The 25,255-nt window shown below is 36.7% G+C and overlaps 1 protein-coding gene across 1 annotated transcript in view; it reads right to left on the bottom strand.

Annotated features, from left to right (window-relative positions):
• Nucleotides 1-25,255, bottom strand: part of CUBN (cubilin) — a 256,413-nt gene that overhangs the window by 33,851 nt on the left and 197,307 nt on the right. Inside the window, exons 56-59 of the mRNA XM_026016002.2 lie at nucleotides 23,386-23,535; nucleotides 13,630-13,830; nucleotides 11,080-11,209; nucleotides 7,897-8,114 (exon numbers count right to left, since the gene is read on the bottom strand). Coding sequence (XP_025871787.2) covers nucleotides 7,897-8,114; nucleotides 11,080-11,209; nucleotides 13,630-13,830; nucleotides 23,386-23,535 — 699 coding nt within the window. The remainder of the gene's footprint in view (nucleotides 1-7,896; nucleotides 8,115-11,079; nucleotides 11,210-13,629; nucleotides 13,831-23,385; nucleotides 23,536-25,255) is intronic.

Genomic DNA, 25,255 nt, shown 5'->3' with positions numbered 1-25,255 from the left:
TTTGTGACTTAGCTGCCCAATTCATAAACTAATCATTATAAGAGTACCAATCAGGGTTAAATCATAAAAATAAATACCCAAATTCCTTCATTTTATTAGAATTCTGTGGTGAGGAATTTTACTAAACTGGAAGCCATAATTGTGGACTAGAGGGTTTTATTTGCCATAGAGTTCTATTATTCTTACATTCCAAGGCAATTATATTCCACATAACTGTTCTAATTCTTTATCAATATGCCACACAAAGCCAATAAGACAGATGTGACATTTGTCCGACATTTGTCAACATCAGAAAGATAATGTGACTTTATTGCATATCTATTTTTAAATTATATTATTATATTATGTATTATGAGCTATAATATGCATATATTATATGTATATTGCATATGCATATATTATATGTATATTGCATATACATATATGATCTTTAATGTAAATATAAACATAATATAAACCATAGATATGTATTATAAAAGATATATTATATATACATTATACAATATATTAAAAATATAATTCAGCATAGTATAAGTGTTTTATAATATAAAATTGTAGCTATGCAAATAATTTATGTAGTAATAGTAGATGTGTAAATACACTATTTGGGGCTAGGTACAAGTTGAAATGCTGGTAACAGCAGGCAGTATCAAAGAGAAGATGAAAATGGAAAAAAGTAACTCTATCTATGCCAAAGAGGAATTAAAGAAATGATGACCTGCCTTTCAGAAAATGCACCCCCAGGATCCCTCTTAGTCACTGGCAATGTTGACTGCCTGCCACAGAGATGATGGGGGGCGGAATAGGAAAACAGTGAATCTGGGAGATGATCAGACCTGGTCCACAGCTTGCCTTTGCCTCTCACAAATACTTTGACCACTGACAAATTGCTTAATCTCTTCACTTCTTATTTGTTCCTTTGTAAAATGGGGTAATCCCCATCTCATGTGCAGTTGTGAGGATTAAAAGAGACCATCTAGAGGAAGTCTCTGTCCTACCTCTGGCACAGAGGGGATGCTGGGGACAGGCGGTCACTATCATTTTGCCCTGGGACTTTGCGATGTCTTCATTTGGGAATGAGCAGAATGTACAGCCACCACAAAAAATTAACAGATTTTTCGTATATCATGACAAGAAAAATACAGTCCCGTGGCCCTAATGATGTTTCATTTCTATCTTTTTTAAAAAATATTTTATTCATTTATTCATATGAGACACACACAGAGAGAGAGAAAGAGGCAGAGACACAGGCAGAGGTAGAAGCAGGCTCCGTGCAGGGATCCTGAGATTCCAGGATCACGCCCTGGGCCAAAAGTGGTGCTGAACCGCTGAGCCAGCCAGGCTGCCCGATGTTTCATTTCTGAACAACTGATTTACAACCAAATAATTCTTTTTAATGCTGACCACAGATAGTTTGTGTTTATGCTTCTGCAAACACATCAAAGTCAAGCTGATCCAAGTAAGGATAATAGTAATTATTATAGGGATTCTGTGGTTACAAGTAATTTAACTCAAAACAGTCGGTTTTGAGAACATCTGAGATAAGACTAGATTCCATTTTGAGGAGGACTGATGTGCCTTAAGGTTATGAAGGGATAATTGCTTCCCAGCTCTCGCTCACCCAAATGTTTTCTAGTGTTATCTTATGATTTACCACTAACTCAATTTTATCACTTGGTTTAGTCTCCACAATACTGTCGGATTTTATTTTTCCCCACAGCAGCCCTACTCTTCAAGACCACGCATGGCAATCTGGTTGTTCCAGGGGGTGGGGGCATAGATTCTGATGTTGGAAGATATTTTAATAAAAATCTTTCCTTTCCTTTTGCAGACAGGATTTTACTCCTGTCTACTTGCTTTTGTAACGTTTTGGTGAACTACTCATTGTTGTTTTCTTTACTGTAGCCCCAAATTCTCTGCTCAGCAAAAAAACCCTTTTCAATAAAACCCACAAGGAAGAAACTGCAGATAACTTTGTCTTTGACATCATCTCTCAAGGGAAATCCAATCACCAGTGAAAGATAAAAGGCTTAGAAAGGACGGAAATAAGCTCAGTCTAGTTTTCTGCAAATGGGTGTACAATTTCAGCTCATCTCATTCTCAGGCTTCAATGTCTTAAATGACATTAAGAGAACAGACAGGGCAGCCCGGGTGGCTCAGCAATTTAGCGCCGCCTTCAGCCCACGGCGGCGTGATCCTGGAGACGGGATCAAGTCCCACATCCGGCTCCCTGCATGGAGCCTGCTTCTCCCTCTGCCTGGGTCTCTGCCTCTCTCTCTCTCTCTCTGTCTCTCATGAATAAATAAAATCTTAAAAAAGAGAGAGAGAGAGAGAGAACAAACACCAGTGCTTTCGAGTAATACCCTCATTACTGCTAAACTGAGAATTACTTGAGCAGTGATTTATGAAATTATTCAAGTTATAACTCAACTCTCTTACTGCACTTTTGCTTTTAAAAGTAATATGGTTTGGCAGCTTTTATCAGGCTGTTAAGAAGCACATGGAAACATACACACATCAATATTTAGAGTCACTGAACATTCTTTAAGTTTATTCTTTTACCATTTAGCTACAGAATTTTAGAATGCCTCTCAAAGTCCAAACTGAACACCAAAGCTGAAACTGAAAAAATAACTAGAAACCAGAGTCTGATTTTGACACGTTGTTATATGTTTCTCCATCTGTTTTGACCACATTTTCCATCTTTGGGGCCGCAGACTCTCATTGCCTTTGTCTCCCCTTTCCTCCTCCTGTCCCCTCCTATCAACAAACTCAGGTTCAACTCCCTCAGCTTCCTCTCGCTGCTCCCAGGGCCTTCGTTTAGCATGTTAGAAAGACATTTTCCAGATGTTATGGCAGTGGGCAAAAATCCAGGGGCCAGATACACATGACCCGAGGTTGAGTCTGATCTAGTACCCCCAATTCTCTGAGGATGAAAATGATTCAATTTACTACCTCGAGTCACAGCTGAACCATATGAACCATAATTGAGAAGAAGGCACATCTAGATACAATGCAATGCATAGTATGCCATTTATATTACTTATAATAAGGTAATTAATTCTTAAGTAGGTATAATGTATCTACTTATTCTTTAATGCATTCACACAGCCCATGTTGATGGTGTATCAGTTATGTGCTAGGCCTCTGCAAGGGGTTAGAATTTAATTAAAATTTAGTTTTTGATTTCAGATTTAGGTTATAAAACATACTTGAGGATTTGCTGGTTAGATTTCAGTGCAAAGTGAATAAGAATTAACAAAAAAATCATTGCACCATGGAGTGGTCCTCTTGATGATGGTGACCCCGGCTATACATACACCTCTTCCCCACCTGACAGAGAGAGTGGAGCAGGTCATGGAGCCTTACAAAAGTTTAAGACCACAACATTACTTTCTGATAACATAACAGTCTTTCTCTTTGACATCTAAGGAACTTTACAGGAATTAACTACTTTATCCCTATCACATTCTTAAATGGAAGAAAATAATAATTTTCAAACTGACCTTTTTTTAGTGCCTAAAAATAGAGGTGAAAAGTGTTATAGGATTTTCTAAAGCATCTTACCAGGCAATGATATAATGGAACGATTAGGTTATGGCCACCTGCTTTCTGGTCTACAGCTCTTCCCATCTGGGAGTGTTTCCATCTTTGTGGAGCACAATTCATTTTGTTCTTGTTAAACATGTACTTTGGTATTTTTGCCTTTGTCTCACAGCAAGGTCTGTGAATCTGACTTGTTTTCTATATGGCACATACTCGAGGAAGGGACAGGCAATGGCCCTCATCCTCAGCAGAAGGACTGTGGACCACAGGGAGGTGGGAGCTTTGGTCACACATCCAATGCTTCCAGCCAGCCTTAGTGAAGAAAACCTCTAGTCATTGACATCCCTTTGCCCCTGATATTGCCATCTTCTCCAGGGTGACGTCCTTGTCCTTCTAGGACATGTCATCCTGAAGGGTCACTCTTTACTCTCTCCTTGATCCAAATGCCTACCAATCTCATACCTAATTAGGTCAGGGTCAATTTTTGACACTAACATTTTGCTAAAGTAGTATGAATACATTACTTTTAAAAAATGGAATTACCATGGTATTACACAAATAAATGTACTTTAAATCACTGATCTAATCAAATATCTGGAAGTTTGGTGTCTAATGTGGTGAGCATGCCATGAGTAAGACTGAAGAGCAGCACTCTGACATGAGACCAGGACAGTAAGAAGCAACAGGGGCTCTGAAAGTTTTAAAACAGGGGTGCCAAAAAATAAAAAAATAAAAAAATAAAACAGGGGTGCCTGGGTGGCTCAGTGGTTGAGCATCTGCCTTTGTTTCAGGTCATGATCCAGGGATCCTGGGATCAAGTTCCGCATCAGGCTCTCGCAGGGAGCCTGCTTCTCCTTCTGCCTATATCTCTGCCTCTCTCTCTCTGCATATCTCATGAATAAATAAATACAATTGAATAAATTTTTTAGAAAAAGAAAGCTTAAAAACATGTTTGCAAGTCTGAAATGCTTCACAAGACACACGTGTAAGCACTGCCATGGCCAAAGCAGCCCCTGGTGGCCAAGGAGGGGCAAAAGTTCAACTAGCAGAAATGAAGAGAATAAAGGATACTTATCAATGTCAATTCTGCACTATATAGCATTCTCATTTCAGCCAAATTCATGGGACTGATGGTGGATTTTTATACTTTATAAGATCATTGATACCATTGACAATCAGACGAAAGCTAATTCTCTTGAGAAAAACACTTAGATAATTTCAGAGTTTCACAGATACCTAATGCCTGAGATAATCGCTTTGCTGGTTATCTTCTCTCAGGATCAATTATTCATGGGGTGCTGGGGTCCAGAGGGCAAGAGAAGAAGGCAGATTCGTATTATAGTTAGATATTAGGCCCTGTGAAGGCCTTGCTTTCTCTTTACCTTATACCCCATGCATTATGGACCTTTAACATAGAAGTTCCATGAAAGGAGGAAACTCAGTTTCTCTACATATTTAGTAATTAACAATCAACCATGGGATATATGCCCCAAATTTGTTCTGACCATTAACAATACAAGTGAATAAGGAGTTCACTTCATAATCACATAGTTACATGAGTTACATGAGTGAGGCCTTTTGACTTCTGAAAAAATGAGTCAGACATATATAAAGTATTGTCAAATGTATCATCTAATTGGAAATTTTGCACAACTCTAGTGTGTTAGTCAAGATGAACTAAACTGAGATGTCACACACTAAAATAGTCTCTGCTTCACACCAATGATTTATTCTGTGAAAATACTTTTTTCCAGGCTGAACTGACAGTTTTGTACATTCACTGTTGAAAATTCATGTGACCATTGAAAATTCACTGTCAGGTCTACACAGGTGCTCTCCCCTCTCTGTGGGAAAGTGGGGTGGTTTTAAATGGATAAGACAGATGTGAAAGGTGCATCCCGGAGGCCAAGTCTAAGTTTGTTTTTTTAAAAAAAATCCAGATACATAACTAAAAGATTCTATAAACCCTAGAATTCAATCTACTCTCATTGCTATTTCTCCTACTTCCTTACCACAAACAAAAACACAAAACAAAACTGAAGTTATGCAGAATGATCAGCAAACTTATATGTGTCGTATCAAAGGCTTTCTGAGACCAAAGCAATGCCAAATGGTAACTAACACCTAGGTTTTCAGTTAAAAAAAAAAAATTACTGTTAGAGATTACTCCAAACCACTTCTTAGATATTTCCAAGTGTCTGAAAGCATTTATAAAGATGAAAAAGAGGTAAAAGTCACCATCATGATATGCACCACCCTGGAAACTAATTACATTCCATTTCTGTTCCTGGCACTTGAACCCTTCCTCTAAGTGTGACTGGAGGAAAACAGTAATTGATCGAAGGAGCCCAGTGCTCATACGCGAGCAATGCCTCTGACAATATAAGATTTTCCCTTCTGTGCTACTTTAACATGTCACAGTAAGTCCAAATGCCTTATGTGTAGCTCAGAAAACCAGTAATTAATGAGGCAAGGGAACACTGACTCAAGAAGCTTCACACAGATGACAGCAGTGGAGAGTGCTTTAAGATTATTTCGGTGGTCATGTGAGAATATATTAGGAAAAAGAAAAACAGCTTGAAAGCAGGTAGCAAGAGCAAATGCAAATATCCATCATTTGATTCTAAAGTCTGTGCTAAAGGCAAGAATGTATGAGCTTTTTTTGTGCAAAAATCTCAAAAGGAAAATGAATTTTTCTTTCAAAATAGCCTCTGTGTTTTGTATGCCACTTCACTTAGGCAAAGTCTATTGAGGCAATACTTCCTGACTACCCGTGAGACTTGCTTTCAAGTTATTGTTGATACAGCTAAGTAGCAAAGTAATTTTCTGATACAATTTGTCATGACGTCGATGTTGTATTGGGAAGCCTTCACAACACAAACGTCTAATTGCTTCCCTCAAGAAATGCACAAGAAAGCAACACATCAAATGTAAAGAAAGCTTCAGGTAAGCTTGGCTTTGGATCAGAGGGCTGAAGGTTACCTATAGCAGGGGGTGAAGATAAAGAGTCTGAGCAGGATACTTAGTGCTGGAAACTTCTCAGATCTCTCTGACACCCCAAGGACTTTGTGATTCATTTGGTGAGCTGTTTGTTTTCAGAACATCAATTATGTCTGTATCCAAATGGAACAATCAAAGCGCTTTCCAGAGTCAGAATAAGTTTTCTTAGACTGTGACACTATGGGTATAGATAAACAGAGAACGGATGACCTAACTTAGATTTTAAAGGATTCCAAGTTCTGAGTTAATTTTATATAGATAATTATTTCTCACATGCAGTGGGAATAAAGGGTCTTCAATTTGTCCTCATATCCAGCTTCTTCTTTCACCTCTAGAAGATTTCCAGATCACTATCTCCAGCCCAAATCGTTTCTCAAGCACCAACTTCCTCTCATCTTTCTCCATTTAGGTGTCTCATAGGCTTCCAACCACAAATGCTCCAACCTAAATATAGTATTTTGTCCCGAAATCTTAGCCTCCTATGGTGCCCTTATCTAGAAATCATCCTCAAATCCTATCCTCCTGCAATGTACTGCCAACTTCCAAACTGTACTCCCAATACAGTCTACCTTCTCAATTTCTCTGAGATTCTTACTTTTCCTTCTACTTCCATTCCCACTGTGTCAGCTTGAACCTTCAACCTGTGCAATCCGTAATTCTGTAATGAGCTTCTTCTCAAGGCATAGGGTCCTCTTGCCTCAGCCTTCCTCCACCCTGCTACCACTATCAGCTCTCCAGAAGCCAAGTCTGGCCATGCAGCTCTTACTTAAAATCCTCCCCAGGCTCTTCTTCATTTTAAGGATAAAGTCTACACAGGTCATGAAGCCTTCTTTCTTAATGGGGCCCTTGCCTGCTTTTAGGCTAAACTTCTGCCATTTCCATCAGTGATAAAATGAGGCTCAGGTCTCATTAGAAATGGTTGTGTAGGGCAGCCCGGGTGGCTCAGCGGTTTAGCGCGGCCTTCAACCCAGGGTGTGATCCTGGAGACCTGGGATCGAGTCCCATGTCAGGCTCCCTGCATGGAGCCTGCTTCTCTCTCTGCCTGTGTTCTCTACCTCTGTGTGTGTGTGTGTGTGTGTGTGTGTCTCATGAATAAATTAACAGAATCTTAAAAAAAAAAAAAAGAAAAAGAAAGAAATGGTTGTGTAGGCAGACTCTACCTTTGGATACCAGAGAGGTGTATTAGTTGAGTGATTTTTTGTTAATCAAAATACATAATTTTTAAAACCAAAACTACATGCAACATATTCCTCAAAATTTAAATGAAAAGCAATTTCTGTCAGGTGAATAAAAATAGTAAAGCAGAAAAGTCAGTCATGAAAAATAGATTTATATATCCAAAATTCTTACCCAGTGTCTGCTGGAAAGTCATTTTCCAACCTCTTGCCGTCTGAAATGAATCGGTCTTAAATACCAGAAGCATACTATGATTGCTGCTCTTAATATTTGGTGGAAGGTTGGAACCACAGAATTTACCAAGAAGGGGATCACTGATGTTTGAACCATCATAAATTGCCAGGTAGTCTTGGGAGCACAAGGTGGAAGGAACCACATCAAAATCACTAAACCTGTGGAATTAACCTTATTAATATTGATGATCTCCATTTGGATTTCCATTATATCATACCCTTGGTTCTTGTAAAAATGAAAACAAAAATAAAACAAACAAAAAACAAGACAAAGGCTAGAAGCAGAACATCCATGCTTTACCTGATAGAAAATATCAGAAACAATATGCTATTATACTGATTTGATTGCTATATGCAAAAATTCACATTTAAGATCATTATGGTTGTTACAGAAACTTTAGCACACTTCCGCAGCTCTCTGCTTTCCTGATGTTTGGGAGAATTGCCCTTCTGTGCACACTCTGAGGTCCAACACAGCCCTAAGATTTGCTCTGGCCATAGAAATATAAGCAAGAGTGATATGTATTACTTTTTAGAAGACATTTTTAAAAAATATTACTACTTAATTTGCCATACTGCCCTTCCACTACAGTGATTGATCATGGATTCAAATGTAGAAATGAAGCTTCCATCAGCCTGGACCACATTGATCATACTCACGCAGATGAGAAATATAAGCTACTATGCCTTCGGCTCATTTGTTACCATTCATACTATCCCAACAGATACATCCTTAACTTTACTTTTATGGCCTGAGATAGTACTTTAATCTAAGACTTATGCTTTGTCATTTTAAGTAACTATTCCCAGAGTCCCCAAACAAGCAAAGCTTTCTGCATAGTTTACTTTTAGGATTTTAGGATGGGTTTATTATAACTTTTTCTTTAACCTATTTAAATTATTGGATATCCTGCCCTGATTTTTCTAGGTTCTTCTGCTTTCTCAGGTCTTTTCTTCTTGCTAACAGCTATAATAAGTAACATATAATACAGAAGAATTTGTGGGGTGCCTGGGTTGCTCAGTCAGTTAAGCATCTGACTTTTGATTTTGGCTCAGGCCATGATCACAGAGTCAGGAGATCGAGCTCTGTGCTTGGCAGAGTCTGCTTGTCGCTTTCACTCTGTTCCTCCTTGCACTCTCTGTCTCTGCCTCTCAAATAAATAAATAAATAAATAAATAAATAAATAAATAATATTTCATCCAGAATAATTTGAAAATACCTACTTTGAAAATTCCTTTTAAGAGCCTTAAGAAAAAAAGGATCTGTACATTTTTTTAAAAAACTTTTAATTAGTTCAATTTTTTCAAACTGATGATTAAGAACATGATGAAAATTCTTTATTTTCTTTAAACACATGTAAATTTTAATGTTCTCATAAAAGAGGATGAGGGCAGAGCAATAGCTAATTTCCAAAAACACTACATCAATTTTTATTCTCCTTGAATAACACATTTATTTTCTACAATATAAATCCATAAAGAAAAATAAAGATTTGAGCTTCCAAGAAGACTCAAAGCTATTTTGGCTTTTTATTTGTTATCATTTTTTCAGAGCACAGAAGATATCTGGAAAAGCCCATTGATAGAAAAGCTAATGTTGCCAGCTTACTTTGAGAGCACGGGGGAAGAATTCATGTTTTACTAATGTCTACAACTTCTGCAATGCCTGGGATAGTATCTGCTTCACAGAATGTACATTCTTAGAAAGAGAATAATAAATTTTCCAAACATACTGTTATGAACTTTGACTATGATGAGCCCAGGGCCCACACAGGAACCAGAAATACATGTTATCAACATAAATAGTACATGTATCAACTATAACCTACACATGCAGAAGCAAATACCAAGGTACCAAGGCCCATGACAAGAATGGCCCCTTACATGACCATTCTAGGCAAGTGATCCCTTCCCAGGCCTACTGCTCTGGACCATCTGGCAGTTTTTGTTTATTCTTTTGTCCCTAGGACTTAATGGGCTTTTTGGTCTGCGGGGCACAGATTCCTTGCAAATAGTCTCAGAGATGATCTAGAGATTTCTTCAAGGCACAACCTTTAGAACACTAACTATCTGGGACAGGAACCCAAGCAGGCTGGGTAAGAGTTGTTTTACAGTTCAAAGACCCATTTGACATATGAGGTTCCTGGAGGCAAATTGTAGAGAGTATATGAATTTTAGGCATGAAAGTGATCACAATCATTTAGTGGTGGGGGGAAAGGGGAGGTGTAGGTAAGAGAGATCCTAGCCCAATGACCTTCTATAAAATATTCTAGATTGTTGAGAACTATACCAACTTTCAGAGCTCTCTGCCATATGCTGTATATCACTGAAACACAAGAGTTGCAAATACATCATCTCAGATGAATGTGGTTTTGAACTTTATCCCTGATAAATACAGGTTATATTTCCTTAATCAGTCCTGTAGGGAGTAGGTAGGATTAGAGGAGAGTTTTACTGATGATGTAAGCAATATCATATAGCACCAGTTTAGAGGTATTCTGATACATGAATAAAAATACACTTCGTCAGTAGACAGGAAATATTTACCCCTCGAGAGAAAGCATAGGGAAATATTAAGGACATGGCTCTGGTAGAAAATCTGATGTGAATTCAAATTCTGACTCTTCATTTAATATCATATCACACTGAGAAAATAATTTAACACTTTTGAGCTTCAATTTTATCATCAGTAAAATGAGCTTAAAAATATATGCCTTATATAACTGTTTTAAGAATGAAAGAAGAGAATTACGGAAAGTATCAATTAAAGTTCCTTGTGGATAATAAGTGCCCAACAAATGAAAACTACTTCCTCTTGCTGTTCCCAAGACAGGCTTATAATTTTACAGCCCATTATACAAAGCTCCTTTGAAACTGTTGGAAAATTGAAACACTCATTTTCACTGGGGGAGTGCCTCCTTTTCCACTTAATCCGTATTGGCTTGCCTGGAAGGCAGGACACCCATTTCCCGGATTTATACTACCAAACAAGAACTTCACTCTTCCTTCCTCGAGGCTCGGTTGTATATCTCCAATAAGAATCAGTGTTCTTTATTGTAAAGGAATATCTTTTCTGTAAGTAGAGCTGAACTGATTTTAAAGAAGGTACATTTGTTTTACGTACTTGAGCTGAACCACTCTGTCGTCTCTACCAACAATGGTGTACAGACAGTACATGTTGTTGGGGTAGTCCGAATATGAATAGGCAGGGCTCTTTATGACCCCAGTGGAGACGTTAAATACACCGCCACAGGCTGCAATAGGAGACAAAGAACAATCAGTATTCATAGTGTGAAAGGATAATTTTGATATATTCTTTACCATTGTACCTTTTTTTCCCTAAGAGAGATAATAACCATTTGTCTTAAAGAACTTAAATCTCCCTTCATTGTTGTTTGCAATTAATACTGATTTTTTTTTCCCCACTAGGGTCGGGGGAAGAGACAGGAAGGGGGTAGGAGCAGGGAGGAATATTTTAAGGCACATCTTGGAATGGAATAAGTCTGGGTCAGATTAATGACCAGAGTGAAAATAAGGTGAAAGAACATTTTGTGTGTTGGGGTGTAACTGTTCATTCCCTATATTTAACAGACAGATTGAGAAGGATGGCAGAGATAACTCAAAGCTGAAAAAAGTCATGCAGAGTCCAAGGTATGTTGTGAGCATTTGGGCCCAAGAAGGACTGCAATCTGGAAATCTTTAATACAGATTAAACATATTAAATGTAGAGTCTCCTCTGTCAAGACAGAATATTATAACGTGAAATATTGGAAATAGTTTTTGGAACTTTCAAGTTTAGTTCCCCTTGTGGGCTCAACTGCATAGCTTTGGGGTCCTTTGTGTTTCCATTTAATTCTGAGCCTCGTAAGGACTATATTTGCCTAAATTTGTATTACTGGTCCTCGACAAGAGGAGGCTAGTCCCCTTCCCTGCCCTGACTCCAGCAATCAATAGTCCAGAGCCAGTAGTTATTCTATTAGTCAATAAAACCATAGCCATAAAAAAGACAATAAAATCCCATTCTAAAAAATATAAAATTATTATTATATCTGCTTGTCCTGACATATAAGGAGGATCAGGCTATGTCACACATTGATGGAAAGTGCTCCACTTTGCACTGAGTAGGACTTATGTTTATTTTATGATTAATATATTTTGATGACATTTCTATGATTTATATACTGCCATTGGACATATTCCATCTACATCTCTTACAAATGATAAACAAATTGTGGCAGCCACTTAAGGTTATTTGCTTATTTGTTTATATTCCCTCAGGTAAGCCCACATTTCGAGGATGGCTCTTCTCTATACACCCATAAGTTTTAATGAACTCAGACCCCTGGGGACAACTGGAATGATTTAAACGTTAGACTTGTGTACCCATTATTCTATTTCAACTTGCACACAATTATGTGGCTTCTGAAAGCTTATCAATGCCCAAGTAACTCTCAAATTTGTACCTTGTCATTTGAAATCTCAATGTCAACACCCTTTAAATGGCACTCTCATAGTAGATATGGTAAACTTTACATACAGTTTTGTTTTTGGCAAATGAGAGATTAAAGAGTAGAAGATCATAAAGCAGCCTGTAAGTCTCCAAAACACCAGTGGCACCAAAAGAATAAAATGAACTGATGTTCCTCTTTATTCAACAAGATGGCCCAGGAGAAGGACCCGAATCACTGTGCCCGAATCTATTCTATTTGTGCCCTGACAAACGTAGGGAGCCCCACACAATCACATGGGGTCAGGACTCAGAGAACAGCTAATGTGAACCAACTGTCAAGACCTTTTTCATTAGTAAATAATTTCCAGTCTTTTCTGTGGATGGGAACAGTAATTTATTTGAAAGAAAATGATTCAACTTCAGTAATGACTTTGGTCAAATAAAACAACATAAAACAAAGCTTTTGCCAGATGTGTGTGCCCATTTCACTGAAACTGGGATGATGTGGTAAAAATGGTCAGTATTAAGCAAGTGTATTTATTGCAGGAGAGGAAAAGATTACTGAAAATAGAAAAATATAATCTTATGATTTTCAAATACACAAACTGTCTACAGAGAATAAAAAGATGCTAGTAGCTACAAAGGCTTTTGCTCAATCCGTGACTTGTCCTCTCACTTTGCCTTTGAATTAGAAAAGTTGTGAATTATAACATAGTTGAATACATTAATCTTTTCTTTTCCTTTAGAACTTGTGCTTTTTGTATATAATTTAAAAAATCCTTTCCTACTAGAAGATTATAAAAATATTCTATTTTTTTCTAAATTTATAAAGCACTGCTTTTCACATTAGTTAAGGGACTTGGAGAAATGAAACAGGCATCTGGATAGTCCAGGTCAAACAGACATCTTTACATAATGTACTAACAAGTAAAGATAGCAGGAACGTTTACTCTAACTTAAATTATAAAAATAAATATCAATCTTCTATTTGATTTTCAAAGAGTAGTCCTAGCCAAAGTTCATGAAGAAGGTCCTCATATTTTTTTAAAAGAAAAGGTGAGTATTTTTGGACCATGCATCTATTTGGTCATTTTTCCACCTCAGCAGAAAAGACTCAGTGCCTGAGTCTTCAAGTTGGTGATGTATGAATCACAGTTAAAACTCCTAATAAGAATTACTCAAGAAGAGAAGTAAATTCCAGACCCTATCATTATGGCTACTCACGGGTTATCTTGTAGTTAAATTTGAATCCGAGGTCTGTTGTATGTGCATTTGAGTAGAAGTTGAGCAGCACTGGACCTAGGATGGTGACAGGAGACAGGATCTCATTGCCACACACGGTGGCAAAAGGCGTAGAAGACAAGTTGGAACCCCTGATAATGTGAACACCATCATTGGCACAGCTTCCAGTTATAGCTGAGCGAGCTGTATGGAGCATAGAACAACCAGAATTAAAATCAGAAGCAACACAAGAGATCAGTGCTATAAACATTCAGACAAAAATGTAATGAAGATTCATGTAATATATGTAGAAATTAAAAATGAGAGTCAAGGGCTCTTTTTGTAAGTCCCTATTTAACTCAGCATCCTGTTGAAACAATGTTGACCCTAGTTAAAACAAACATAGGTCTGAGAAAACAAGTAGAACTTCACAATAGATAAATCCCACTTTCAAATAATCCGGAATTTCCTTCCTTTAATATAGTGATTATACACTGAGGACAGTTTTGTCTGCTAGGAACATTTGGCGATATGTGAAGACAGGATTTTGCTGTAATGTTGGGATGTGCTAATGGCATGGAATGGAGAAAGGTGGGGTGCTGTTAAATATGCTCCTGTGCTCAGGGTAACCCCTAAGCACCCTCTTCTTCCCACCACAACAAAAATCACTAAGCCCCAAATGTCAACAGCACTGCTTTTGCAAAACCCTGCTTTAACTTAATGCTTATATACAGATAAGGGACTCCTTCCATGGAAAGAGAATGAGAAATTCCTCAATGTTTACTGAACATTTTTATTTTTGTTTTTGTTGTTAAGGTTTTTATTTATTTATTCATGAGAGACAAACAGAGAGAAGCAGAGACATAGGCAGAGGAAGAAGCAGGCTCCTGCAGGAAGCCTGATGTGGGACTCTATCCCAGGACCATGACCTGAGCCAAAGGCAGATGCTCAACCACTGAGCCACCCAGGTGTCCCACTGAACAACATTTTTAAATGTTCACAGGAACAGCATTAGCTTGAGTTTAGTGACTGTTAAATATACATCATTGTTTTGTATTCTAATTATATATGTACAGAAGTATATACTCCAACTCATTCCAAAGAGAAATAGAAAACACAATAAATAAAAAATTTAAAAGATTTATAACTGTACCTTATGCAGCCATTTTTAGAGGTTAATTATACTGTGAAAATATTAATTGGAGTCACACTGTGCATGATCTTTTGTTACTTAATTTTTTATTACTATAAAATAACATAACCATGTATTTTATGTGATTAAATATTCTTTTAATACATTGAATTAATGCATACATAAAATTCTAACATATAAAGGCCCAATATTTAGTTCAATTAATCCCCTATTGCTTGCTAACTCTATCTTTGCCACCTTATTTTTTTTTAAGATTTTATTTATTCATTCATGATAGACATAGAGAGAGAGAAAGGCAGAGACACAGGCTGAGGGAGAAGCAGGATCCATGCAGGGAACCCGACGCGGAACTCGATCCCGGGACCCCAGGATCACACCCTGGGCTGAAGGTGGCACTAAACCACTGAGCCACCCAGGCTGCCCCATTGCCACCTTATTTTGATTAAAAATACTGTTGAAACAAACATTCTTTTACATAGGTATTTGGTATCTGACATTTCCCCCAATTCTACATTTTCATCCTTCTGGAGACAAACCTTGCCTCATTAACAATCATTCTCCCTCTTTACTGCTCTCCCAGCCCTGGGCAACCACTAACCTATTTTCAGTCTTTATGGATTTAACCATTCTGGGCGTCCCACATAAACAGAATCATATGATATGCAGTCTTTTGTGACTGGCTCTTATACTTAACATTATGTTTTTGAGGTTCCTCCATGTTGCAGCATGAGTCTGTATTTCATTCCTTCCAAGGCTGAACAGCATTCCATTGTATGGATAGACCACAGTTCGTTTATCCATTCAGCAGTTAATGGACATTTGTTTGTTTCTACCTCTTGGTTATTATGAATAATGCTGCAGTGTTTGGGGACAAGGTTTTGTGGGGATGTATGCCTTCAATTCTCTTGGGTATCTAAGTAGGCATGGAACTGATGACTGATATGGTAATTTTATGCTTAACATATTGAGGACCTATCTGACTGTTTTCCAAAGAGACTGCACCATTTTACCACCCCACCAGCACCACAATGAGAGTTCCAATTTTCCACATCCTTACCAACACGTTATTGTCTGTCTGTCTGTCTTTAGCTATCTTAGTGGGAATGAAGTGATAGCTCATGATGGTCTTAATTTGTATTTTGCTCTAATGATGCTAAGCGTCTTTTCATGTGTTTCTTGGCCATTTGCATATCCTCTTTGAAGAAATGTCTATTCAGATCTTTTGCCATTTTAAAATTAGGTTATATATCTTTTATTGTTGAGTTTGTAAGAGTTCTTTTATATTCCGGACACTATCATGGGCATAAATTTCTATTTCTCTTCCGGACACTATCATGGGCATAAATTTCTATTTCTCTTGGGTAAATATCTAAGAGTAGAATTGTTGGTTGGAAATTATAACTCTACGGATTACCATAATCATGATCATCGTCATTATTTTTTATAGGACCTCACTATCCTGAGCACTGTTGATAGACTGATTGATTACTTTATGATAGGACATCAGACCCAATCTAGAAAAATCAGATGTGTTCAAACTATAACTGAGAAAGGAGTCAATACAAGAAGCCAGAGATGTTCAACTTGGAAAACAGCAGCTGTCCCCTGAAATGTAAAGGGATCCACACTGTAGTAAGAGAAAATGAAGTTGTCATACAGAAAGCAATAAAAAGAGAAGGGGGAAGGAAAGAGAATATTCTGAAGGATTCTTGTTCCTGCTTCCACTTGTTCTGGAAGCCCATGACTCCCCTCTTATTTTTAAATCTTCCATTGATGAGATAAGATAACCCAGTATTTTCTTATAAAGTCTACTTTATATCAAAGCGAACCTGAAGATAATCTATCACTTTTAACTGAAAGAATCTTGTTGAATACATTTTCTTTCCTTATATATCTGTACATTAAAAATTCCCTTCTCTTTTTTGAATGTATTATCTAAAGAAAATTGATCTTAGGAAGGCTTTTGGCTCCTTAGCTAGGTTTCTATACAAAATAAATCTTAATCAATCTTAAGTATCAAGATATATTTATGAAATAATCTCAAGGAATTTCTTCATTTTGAAAATCCTGGAATAGAAATGCTTCTAACTGGGCATAAATCTCCAAGCTACAAATGTGAAAAACTTAACTTCAATGACCATATCATACAAGAAGTAATATGTTATTGGACAAATAGTACAAAAAAGAAATACATTAAACTCAGATTCATGGTTTGAATTCTGCCAAATTATGTACCTTAATTATAACCTCTGAACTTGTCTCTAGACACCAAATTTTTCCTGGGATTTTAAAAATTCAGAGTAGGTGAGTTTGAGAATCAAAAAATACTATGCCTTAATTATAAAAATATCATTAGCTAGTAACAATACATAAAGTTCTAGCAGCAAAATCACAGAATGAATGGAAATATTCCTGATGCTAGATTAAAAACTTGGTTGCACTTTGATCAAATGGCTTGTTATGCAGATATTCATTAAGTATTAGAGAGTTTTTAAGTTGTTCACCTAATGATATAGACTATCACAGTGGTGGTTGTCTTAGGAAATTATGGAAAGGTTGTGAAACATAAGGTAAAGTGTGTCATATACTTGATCATATTTCCAAAATATCAATTAAAAGAACTAGTTCAGTTCTAGAAAATTCATGAGATAGTAGTAAATCTATATCGGCAAAATTCTGTATCTTACCAAGATACAGAAGGCAAAACTTTTAAGTATTTATAAAAGATCTGTATTCAACAATAAGAAAGTTGATCCAGGGAGAGGCAGAGGAAGGTGAGAGGAGGTTTTATAATTTTTATTTTTGTAGATGGCAAGAGAGTATCAAATAACTACACTATTCAAAATGATCTGCTCATTTGCACAGCCTAACTCAATAAATTGTGAAAGTAATGATGTTTGGCAAGTTGTTTAAATGATTAAGACATTCTTAAATCCTTTCCAATAGTGATTTCTTTAAGATAGAATGTCCTTCCAAATTTTATCCATAAAAATTTCAGACATTACATAATATCAGAATTTTTGAGACTACCTGAAGTCTAAGAATATATCAAGGTTTTGCATAAACAAGGCACTGTACACGAAAATTAAATATAACTATGTCAGTAGGCATGAAGTAATTCACACATATACATGTTTTTCTCAAGCTCTACTTATCATATCATTGCATTAGATTAAACAGATCAGCCTGATTTTTCAATGACAAGATATTTGGTGGCAAAGACCACTGTCATCAGAAAACAATGATATTAAACACCTTTCCATAATCATTGGGGGGACCAAATGAATACACAGTCAAAATACACACAAAACTCTCAAGTAGAATATAGTTAAATACAACTAGCACGATTGCCCTCTAGGGAGTGAAACAACGAAGTTAAGGTTTGAAAAAGTTCTTCAAGGACCAAGATAAATATAAAAGTCGAATTTATGGCCAACAGGTTACAGTTATTAGACATATGAGAACCTGTCAGGGAGAGAAGTAACATGAGATTGAATGATACATTCTCCTTGGACTAGAGACCATGCCATAAGAAAAGGAACTCCAGTCATTCTTAATTCTATCTTTAGTAAATGATTTGACATATATTTACTACTAAATCTATCTATCATCTATCTATCTATCTCTCTATCTATCATCTATCTATCTATCTATCATCTATCTATCTATCTATCTATCTATCTATCTATCTATCTATCTCTACTAATCTCTGAGGTGAAAAGCTATATCCTCCAGGATTTGTTTTTATGATTATTTTCCATCTTTCTAAAAAAAGACTTTAAGAGATGTTTATTGTTTGAAATGGCTAAGGCTTTTTCCTATGTATTAAAATATAATTTTCATCATATTCTTCTAGGATTTATTACAGAGCAATGTTCAATATTCTGAATTGCATCATGATTCCAAGAACTTGGAGAGAATTGAAAGGAAAGCAAGGATGAATAATTCAGCAAATAACATAAACTTGTGAAATTTAGGCTCAGAAATTTAGGCTTTTTCTCTAGAGCCATAAATAGAGGGGCAGAAGTATCAAACAGGACTAACAGATAGGGGAAAATCATTTGGGTTGGAATATTTTAATACTGTAGAGAAGATAGTCTTTACAGCAAAGCAGCAAAGGGCTCTGGGGGAGGTATGGGAATCAGGGGGTAGCAATGCCTAATTAAGAGTAGTGTGGAGACTGGATTGCTCAATGGAGGAATGAGTGAGTGGGACAGAGAAGCATGGGCCAGTGCAGAACTCAACTCCACAGGATGTGCAGGCCAAAGTTTTATAACATAGGCAAGCAAGGAATCCCAAATAACCCAACTGCTTGGCCAATTTGAATAAACCATCAATAGGAACTATTTCAAAAGAAGCATTGCCTGATGCTTTCTAAAATAATAAGTTGTGAAATGTACCTACACTCTGATTTCTTTAGAAACAAGTAAAGCAAGAGAAGAAATGGTAAGTAGTTGGGTAATGCCATTAAAAAAAACAACAACAAAACTTTACATGGTGGGGGGAATGTGAACTAAGCTGACAAAACCTAATTATTGGACTTCTTGGTGGGGAAAAGGGCAAAAGGAAAAATCTAAAGCTAAATTTTCTTTTCCATTTTATTTTATTCTTTCCTTTATTTTTCAAATATTTTATTTAAATTCAATTTGCCAACATATAGTACAGCACCCTTCTTTTCCATTTTAATTTTACATTTGGGTATAGCCTGTAAACTGGGACTTCAAGGAAAATTTTTAAAAAGTTAGGCAAATATTACAAAAGACTTACCATCTGGCTGCTCTGTTAATCTAGCCCTGTTCTTCTGAGGCCATCTCTAGAGGACAGTGAACGAAAGCATTTGTCCTTCTGTTTCTCTACACTGTCTGTGCTAAGGTGCTGCTCTACTATTTAATTCTAATCAAGAGATACTTTGGATCTAAGAGAAACAGAGTTTAGAATTTGTCTCTGTAGGATCTTTTTAGTTAAGAATTTCTAAACTTTCATTCTCACCAAGGTGAATCAATGTTATTACTGAATTTTAATGACAGAAAAGTCAATATAGAAGGCAATCACTTGCCACAGGTTGGGATCTCATCTGCTAAATGCTTTATCTATAAATTAAAAAAATAAAAATAAATGGCCTATAATCTTCCCAGCAAATTCAAGGCATCTATCTGGGCACATGAATAATGAAAACACAGAAATGCACTTTTCCATACTTCAATATTTGGGAAAATTAAATTAGTATTTATTTAACAACCTCGGATGGCAAAATAAGCACAAATATTGACAGTTTCTCTTATGTTTTGTAGTTAGTTTTTGTCTGTTTCTGGTGTTTCACTTTTGACGAAAAAAAACATTTTAAATTTGTCAATTTTCTATTCTATTTTAGAAATTTTGATGCCACTGTTAAAAATCCCAAAAAGCCATCTCAATCTTGAGATGACATTCAGAAAAAAAAAAAAAGTTGCCTTTCCTCAAAGAGACATTTCTTCCATGGCTTTTGATTGATATCACTGGAATTTTTATATACTTCATCAGTGACTATATAGAAAAGATGAGAAGTCTGTACTAGTATTGGAATAGGAATGATGAGAAACTTAAGCCAACATAAAATATCATAACATACTTTTGGAGCAACTTAACTTTAGTGGAATATCAGTCACTGAATCTTTGTAAACTCCCTGTGGTGAAAACACCAGCATGTAGTTGAATAATCAGTATGCTAGTCTGAATAATAAAACCTTTCCTAACCAGCAGTTGGTGTTTGGGAGACACAACTATGAACAAATATATGTCCCTACTGTATTCTGTAATCTGGGATAGCCCATCTTTTTCTTGCCAGATCTATCTTTCATGCTAATGGCCCCAAAAGAACAGATCTAAAACCCTCATATCTGTTGAGCTCACCATTGGCTCTGTTGGCACGCTGGGCTCAGAAATGCTTAGACATGCGGACAGTCTTCCTATGGCCTAGAGCAGCTAGAAAGGCCAAAGCTCCTGAAATTTCTAGGAGCAGTTTCAATCTTATTACAATATACTGAGCATGAATTCCTCAGGCTCACATAAGAAGGTGTGGAAGGGGGGACGTCTAGGTGGCTCAATGGATGACTGTCTGCCTTCAGCTCAGGCATGATCCTGGGGTCCTAGGATGGAGTCCTGTGTCAGGCTCCCAAAGGGAGTCTGCTTCTCTCTGCCTCTCTCTGTGTGTCTCTCATAAATAAATAAATAAAATCTTTTTTTTTAAAAAAAAAAGAGTGTGTGTGGAACATTATTTTTACTGTAGCTAATGAATCTCTAGCTTGTTAAAAGCTAGAGTACGTTCAAGTACTCAGTGAATGTTGGCATTGGTATGATTAGTGGTAAGAATCTAATTATAAGGCAAATTTGATTAATATTGTCTTTTTTTGGGAATCAACATAATTCAATTAATTTATAGCCAGAAATTACTCACTTAAACATGCCAAGTACCTATAACCCTGAAATGTCACAAGACATTATCAGAAGTCTACCACCTTATTTTTAAAAAGCCAACTCTTCAATTGGGTGAGGATTAGCCAGTAACTTAATCTGGAAAAACCAAGCACCTGTTCCCAGGCAGACTGGTGGCAGCAAAAATAACAAAACTGTGTGCACTCTGATGAATTATAGGTTCACAAAACAGGCTTCCACAGCATTATCTTTTATAACTACTATTTTATATTTTTAAAAAGTGATTATGAAGGAGAAAGATTAATTTGCCTAAAGTCACATAACTAGTATGTGGCTGACATGCCATCAAGACCTATCCTAAAATGCTGTGCTCTCTCCCACTACACCCCACACCACGTGTTCCAGAGTATGCATACCCCTTAATCCCACTGGTCAACTAAACTCAGGAACTACTGCTTGGAGTCAGTATAGGTTCCTTTGTAATAATACCTACATCACTGGTATTGGCAGTGTTTTTTGTGGCTATGTTATGTAGTATATTTCACCAACATCTCCTTTTTTAGTCTAAATGATATTGGCATATGACATTCTTGTGTTTAGGTAATTTAATGAGAACAAATGCACACACAAATGCAGAATGCAAGCCACATGGCTTTCTCCTGTTATTTAAGTAACTTTTGTCTGGTTAAAAAGATAATACAGGAGGTATAAAGAAAATACATATCACCTATAAATCTCTGCACAGTGGTAACAATCCTTAAAGTACAGCTGAATAGCCTTACATATCTGTTATTTTTAAATACGGAATTGGGTCATTTTATATAGCCTGTTTTACCTTCCTCTAATACTTTATACATTGTGAATGCATTTTATATTACTGGCATTTTGTGCTAGCAAATGCTGAAAAGATATATTTTACTTCATATTCCATTTTTTACAGTGACATACATCAATTCATATTTGGCATTCTAGCAAACACACGTGCCAAAATTTACAACTTGTAGAGATGTAGGAAAAGGAGGTCACAGAAAAAGGTTATCCTTTAACTGAGAGATGCTTTGTATAATTTATCAATGTATGAGTACTGACATGTCATTCTTATTTTTATGAAACATACATTTCCTGAATGCTGAATACTGTAGGACACTTCGTTAACTGTAACTTTTCACTGGCATGGGAGACTAACCCAAACAGGAAGGAATTCTGATTATGCAGAAGTAGCTTGACAAATTTATACACTAAGTGTAATTTAGAAATGGAAAGTTAATTTGTAAAAAATATTAATATGGCTGAGTGGTTGAAATTACTCATCTTCCTGAAGAGATCTTTTTCCTTAACTGTGTCCCAGCAGCTCCAAAACATCAAGTTGTGTCTATTATGGTCAGAACTAGCCCAAATAAACAAGCCTACTGTCCCCTTTGTCAACACTCCATTTCCAGGAGCTAGGGGATGGAACTCAAAGGGGCACTTGTAGTTACAGAGTTGACAATCCCTATGGGATCATTGAAGATCAAAGAAAGAAATGAGATGAAAGGAGTTCCATGTAATACTGAATCAAATTAGAGTGCAAACATTTATTAATTATATTCATTTTATTCACTCTTTCAACATCTATTGAGCAGCTACTTTGACTCAGCAATATAGATGCTCTTGCTAGTTAGTGTTTGGTGTGTACATACATGCATGTGGGTGTGTGTCTGGACAAGGCACAAGTGAATACATAAAAAACAATTATTAATATGTAATAATTTTCAGACTTTTTTTCTTTAAACAATTTACATGATGCTTGTGTTCTTAAAGCTCTTACATTACTTTCTCATTTCTGGAGAGAATATACAGAATGGGTTCTTAAAATATTGGATGGAATTTTAATCAAAATACTCTGACAGTTTTAAATATTTCCTTCAAATGGTGATTTTTACACTACCTCTGCCTCATTTATTAAGAATCAATTGTAGGGGTGCCTGGATGGCACAGTTGGTTGAGCATCTAACTCCTGATTTGGGCCCAGGTCATGATCTCAGGGTCACAAGATGGAGCCCACATTGGGCTGTATATATTCGGTCATGGAGTCTGTTGGTGATTCCCTCTCCCCCCCATGCCCATTCTGCTGGTGCTCACTTTTTCCCTCTCTCTAAAATAAATAATTGTTTTTAAAAAAGAATCAATTGTAATTTATATAAGAATAAACTTACCTTCCAAATGGAAAGACTCAAAAGTCAAGAGGACCAGGGACAGAGGATCAGCCTCTATGATGTAGGTGCAATTCATGTTGTTGTCATATTGCCTTGGGTAGTTTGGAGAAAGGATGTAACCTGAAGGGTTCGTGAAATTACCTCCACATCCTATGCGAGAGGAAAAAAGGCATCATCAGAACATTTGTTCTCACGTATAGTATCTTCTCATCAGATTCTCCAGAGACATATTCCCTAAGATACTCAAGATGGAAGAAGGAGTTCCTTCTTTTTTTTAAGGGACGGAGTTCTGATTTTAAAATAAATATATACACAACATGAGAACATTCTATATGTGTTAAACTATGCTGCAGAGTTTTGAGCTAAGTAGTAAGAGATTTTACCACAAATTCATTGCCAATCACTTACTTAATTTGAAGATAATATGAAAGGAAAACTTAGCAAAGACTGAACATGATTCATGTAAATAAAGAGATAAAACAAATGAAGTGATTTTTACTTGATGAGTACCACTTAATGTTTTTTTTTTTCAAGTAGGTTCTCTGCCCAATGTGGGGTTTGAACTCATGACCCCAAGATCAAGAGTCATATACTCTACTGACTTTGAGCCAGCCAGGTGCCCGCCACCTAATAGCTTTAAAATATTTTATAGTAATATTAGAAAACTATGTTATTTTCACCAGTATTGTAATCTGGCCATAAAAAAAAATAAAAAAATAAAAAAGTAAACAGAAACCGCTTTTAAAAATGTTGACTTTACTAATGCCAACTCTTATCAAATTCTCGCATGAATGATTCCCTGGTGTCAGCAATAAAGAATCATCCTCTTAGTGATGTGGGGAACAAAGGCAAAAGAAATGTAGAAAAAAATTAAACTTCCTTATAACTTGCAAGCCCACTGACAAGTCCTTGAGACAGGCAGTGTCCTTCCTCAAGGAGCTCAGCTGCCTCGATGTGAATACTTTGCTAGAGGCAAAAGGCAACCTTAGCTTGACATTAACTGGAGACGTCCTGTAAGTCTTCTTTAACACAGAAAAATCCCTTTGGAAACTTCCCTTATCTCTACTGCTCCTCTCTGCCCACCCCCTACTTATGTTGGCAATCATCCTCCAAGCATATGGCCCACTGATACATATCTGAAGAGTCTCATGACTAAGGTTTTACTAGACAGTAGTAAATGACCCCTCAAGATCCTAAAAACCTGGTTTCCAAATTCCTTCGAGACTTCTCTTATTCCTAACCCTCTCCCAACCTGAAAGTATATAATCGGTCACTCCTCACAATCCCAGTGAAGCTCTTTCCGCCCATGGGTCCTGTCCCCATGCTTTAATAAAACCAACTTTTTTGCACCAAAGACATCTCCAGAATTCTTCCTTGACCATTTGCCCTAAAACTCAACATTTCACATTATTACCACTAAAATGACATTTGTTTTCCTAGAACTGCTAAGCAGTTAATCCACATCGCTCCCCGACCTATCACATATGAAAATCTCAATATCCTTCGACACTTATATCAGAACGCACAGTTCTGAGCACATGCACACACAGGAACCAATCAAGGGAGGGCCTGGAGGTAGGCCTGGGCTGGCCTTTCCTCTCTCCCTTGATACCACCCCATCCTTCACTCATGTCTGAAACACCTAGTCGCTGCATCACTCTAATTCCTCTCATTAGACTTTTTCCTAAACAGCAGTTTGTAAATGAGTAGCGACTCCACTAAATGCAGCCAACAGGCACCCATCATTGCTACTTGGACTTGAAACTCCCTACATTTCCCACAAATCAGTCTGTAAGTAGTAGTGGGAGAAGAAAGAGAAAATCCTGAAGAAAGTGGGACCCAAAGTTTACTTACTTTGAGAATTATCTGG

Source organism: Vulpes vulpes, chromosome 2, assembly GCF_048418805.1.
Source record: "Vulpes vulpes isolate BD-2025 chromosome 2, VulVul3, whole genome shotgun sequence".
NCBI lineage: Eukaryota > Metazoa > Chordata > Mammalia > Carnivora > Canidae > Vulpes > Vulpes vulpes.
The sequence above is the reverse complement of the archived record's forward strand: the minus strand, read 5'-3'. Positions and strand labels throughout refer to the sequence as shown.